At 43.7% G+C, this 1518-nt stretch overlaps 1 protein-coding gene across 1 annotated transcript in view; it reads right to left on the reverse strand.

Annotated features, from left to right (window-relative positions):
• KLRG1 (killer cell lectin like receptor G1) overlaps positions 1-1518 on the reverse strand; it is an 18099-nt gene that overhangs the window by 12750 nt on the left and 3831 nt on the right. Inside the window, exon 2 of the mRNA XM_003796363.3 lies at positions 84-188. Within this exon, the coding sequence (XP_003796411.1) occupies positions 84-188 (105 nt within the window). The remainder of the gene's footprint in view (positions 1-83; positions 189-1518) is intronic.

Here is a 1518-nt window from a genome sequence, read left to right on the forward strand (position 1 = left end):
AAAAAAAAAAAAAAAATACATAAGCTTTTATGTGTATAATGTAAAATGAAAGACCAATTTTGATTTAAGTTATTAGCACTTACCCTGGCACAGAATCCATTGGGATAGCAGCAGACTTGTAAGAATTGCAGTGAGAACCCCCAAAGCTATTACCACGTAGCACAAAGGAGAATGCCTGGAAGATGAAGCTGAAACAACAGAATCCAGAACAAAATCTTGAGTCAGAAGAAAGGTTAAAAGAAAGGTTAAAAAAGAAGGTCAGGGAGGATATCTGGGATCTTAAAGCCATTTGGCCTTGTGGGAACTGAGACCCAGGCCATAAAGATTCCTTTCCTAGATCTGTCAGCATTTGTCTAAAGCCTAAGGTAACCAACAACACCTGTATCAAGGATCACACTATATCAACTTAAACAATATTTTTTTCCTTTGAAATGGGGGCTTATGTGATCTCATACTTTGGTGGTAAAAATATAAATTGATACAACCTCTTTTTTTTTTTTTGGTAGAGACAGAGCCTCACTTTGTGGCCCTTGGTAGAGTGCCGTGGCATTATGTGGCTCACAGCAACCTCCAACTCCTGGGCTTAAGCGATTCTCTTGCCTCAGCCTCTGAGTAGGGGGACTACAGGCACCCGCCACAACCGCCTGGCTATTTTTTGGTTGCAGTTTGGCCGCGGCCAGGGCCAGGTTTGAACCTGCCACCCTCGGTATATGGGGCCAGCACCCTACTCGCTGAGCCACAGGCGCCACCCCGAAACAACTCTTTGGAGGATAATTTGGCCATATCTACCAACACTGCAAGGGCATTTACCCTTTGACCCAGATATTTCTCTTTGAGAAACTTTCCCTACAGATAACTCACACATGTGCAAAATGTCAATCATGTAAGGCTTTTCATGGCAGCAGTATTTGTAAGAAGAAAATATTGAATATGACCTAAATGTCTATCAATAAAAGAACCATCAGGCCTAGTGCAGTGGCTCACAGGCTGTAATCAGAACTTTGGAAGGCTGAGGCCAGAGGACTGCTTGAGGCCAGGAGTTTATGACCAGCCTAAGGAAAACCAAGACCTTGTCTCTATAAAAAATAGAAAAAAAAATTAGACAGGAATGGTGGTGCGCACCTCTGTAGCCCCAGCTACTCAGGAGGCTGAGGTAGGAGAATCACTTGAAGCAAGAATTTGAGGTTGCAGTGAACTATAATGACACCACTATACTCTATGCCCTGTCTGGAAAAAAAATTAAAAAGAACAGTCAAATACATTTTGATATATTTATAAGGTAAATATGCAATTTCTAACAGAGTGATAAAGATAATATTACTGGCTTGGCGCCTGTAGCTCAAGTGGCTAAGGCGCCAGCCACGTACACCTAAGGTGGCAGGTTCAAATCCAGCCTGGGCCCACCAAACAACAATGATGACTGCAACCAAAAAATAGCCAGGCGTTGTGGCGGGCGCCTGTGGTCCCAGCTACTTGGGAGGCTGAGGCAGGAGATTCGCTTGAGCCCAGGAGTTGGAG

The sequence above is a fragment of the Otolemur garnettii genome, unplaced genomic scaffold (assembly GCF_000181295.1).
Source record: "Otolemur garnettii isolate 467f Iridium unplaced genomic scaffold, OtoGar3 scaffold00104, whole genome shotgun sequence".
NCBI classification, from domain to species: domain Eukaryota; kingdom Metazoa; phylum Chordata; class Mammalia; order Primates; family Galagidae; genus Otolemur; species Otolemur garnettii.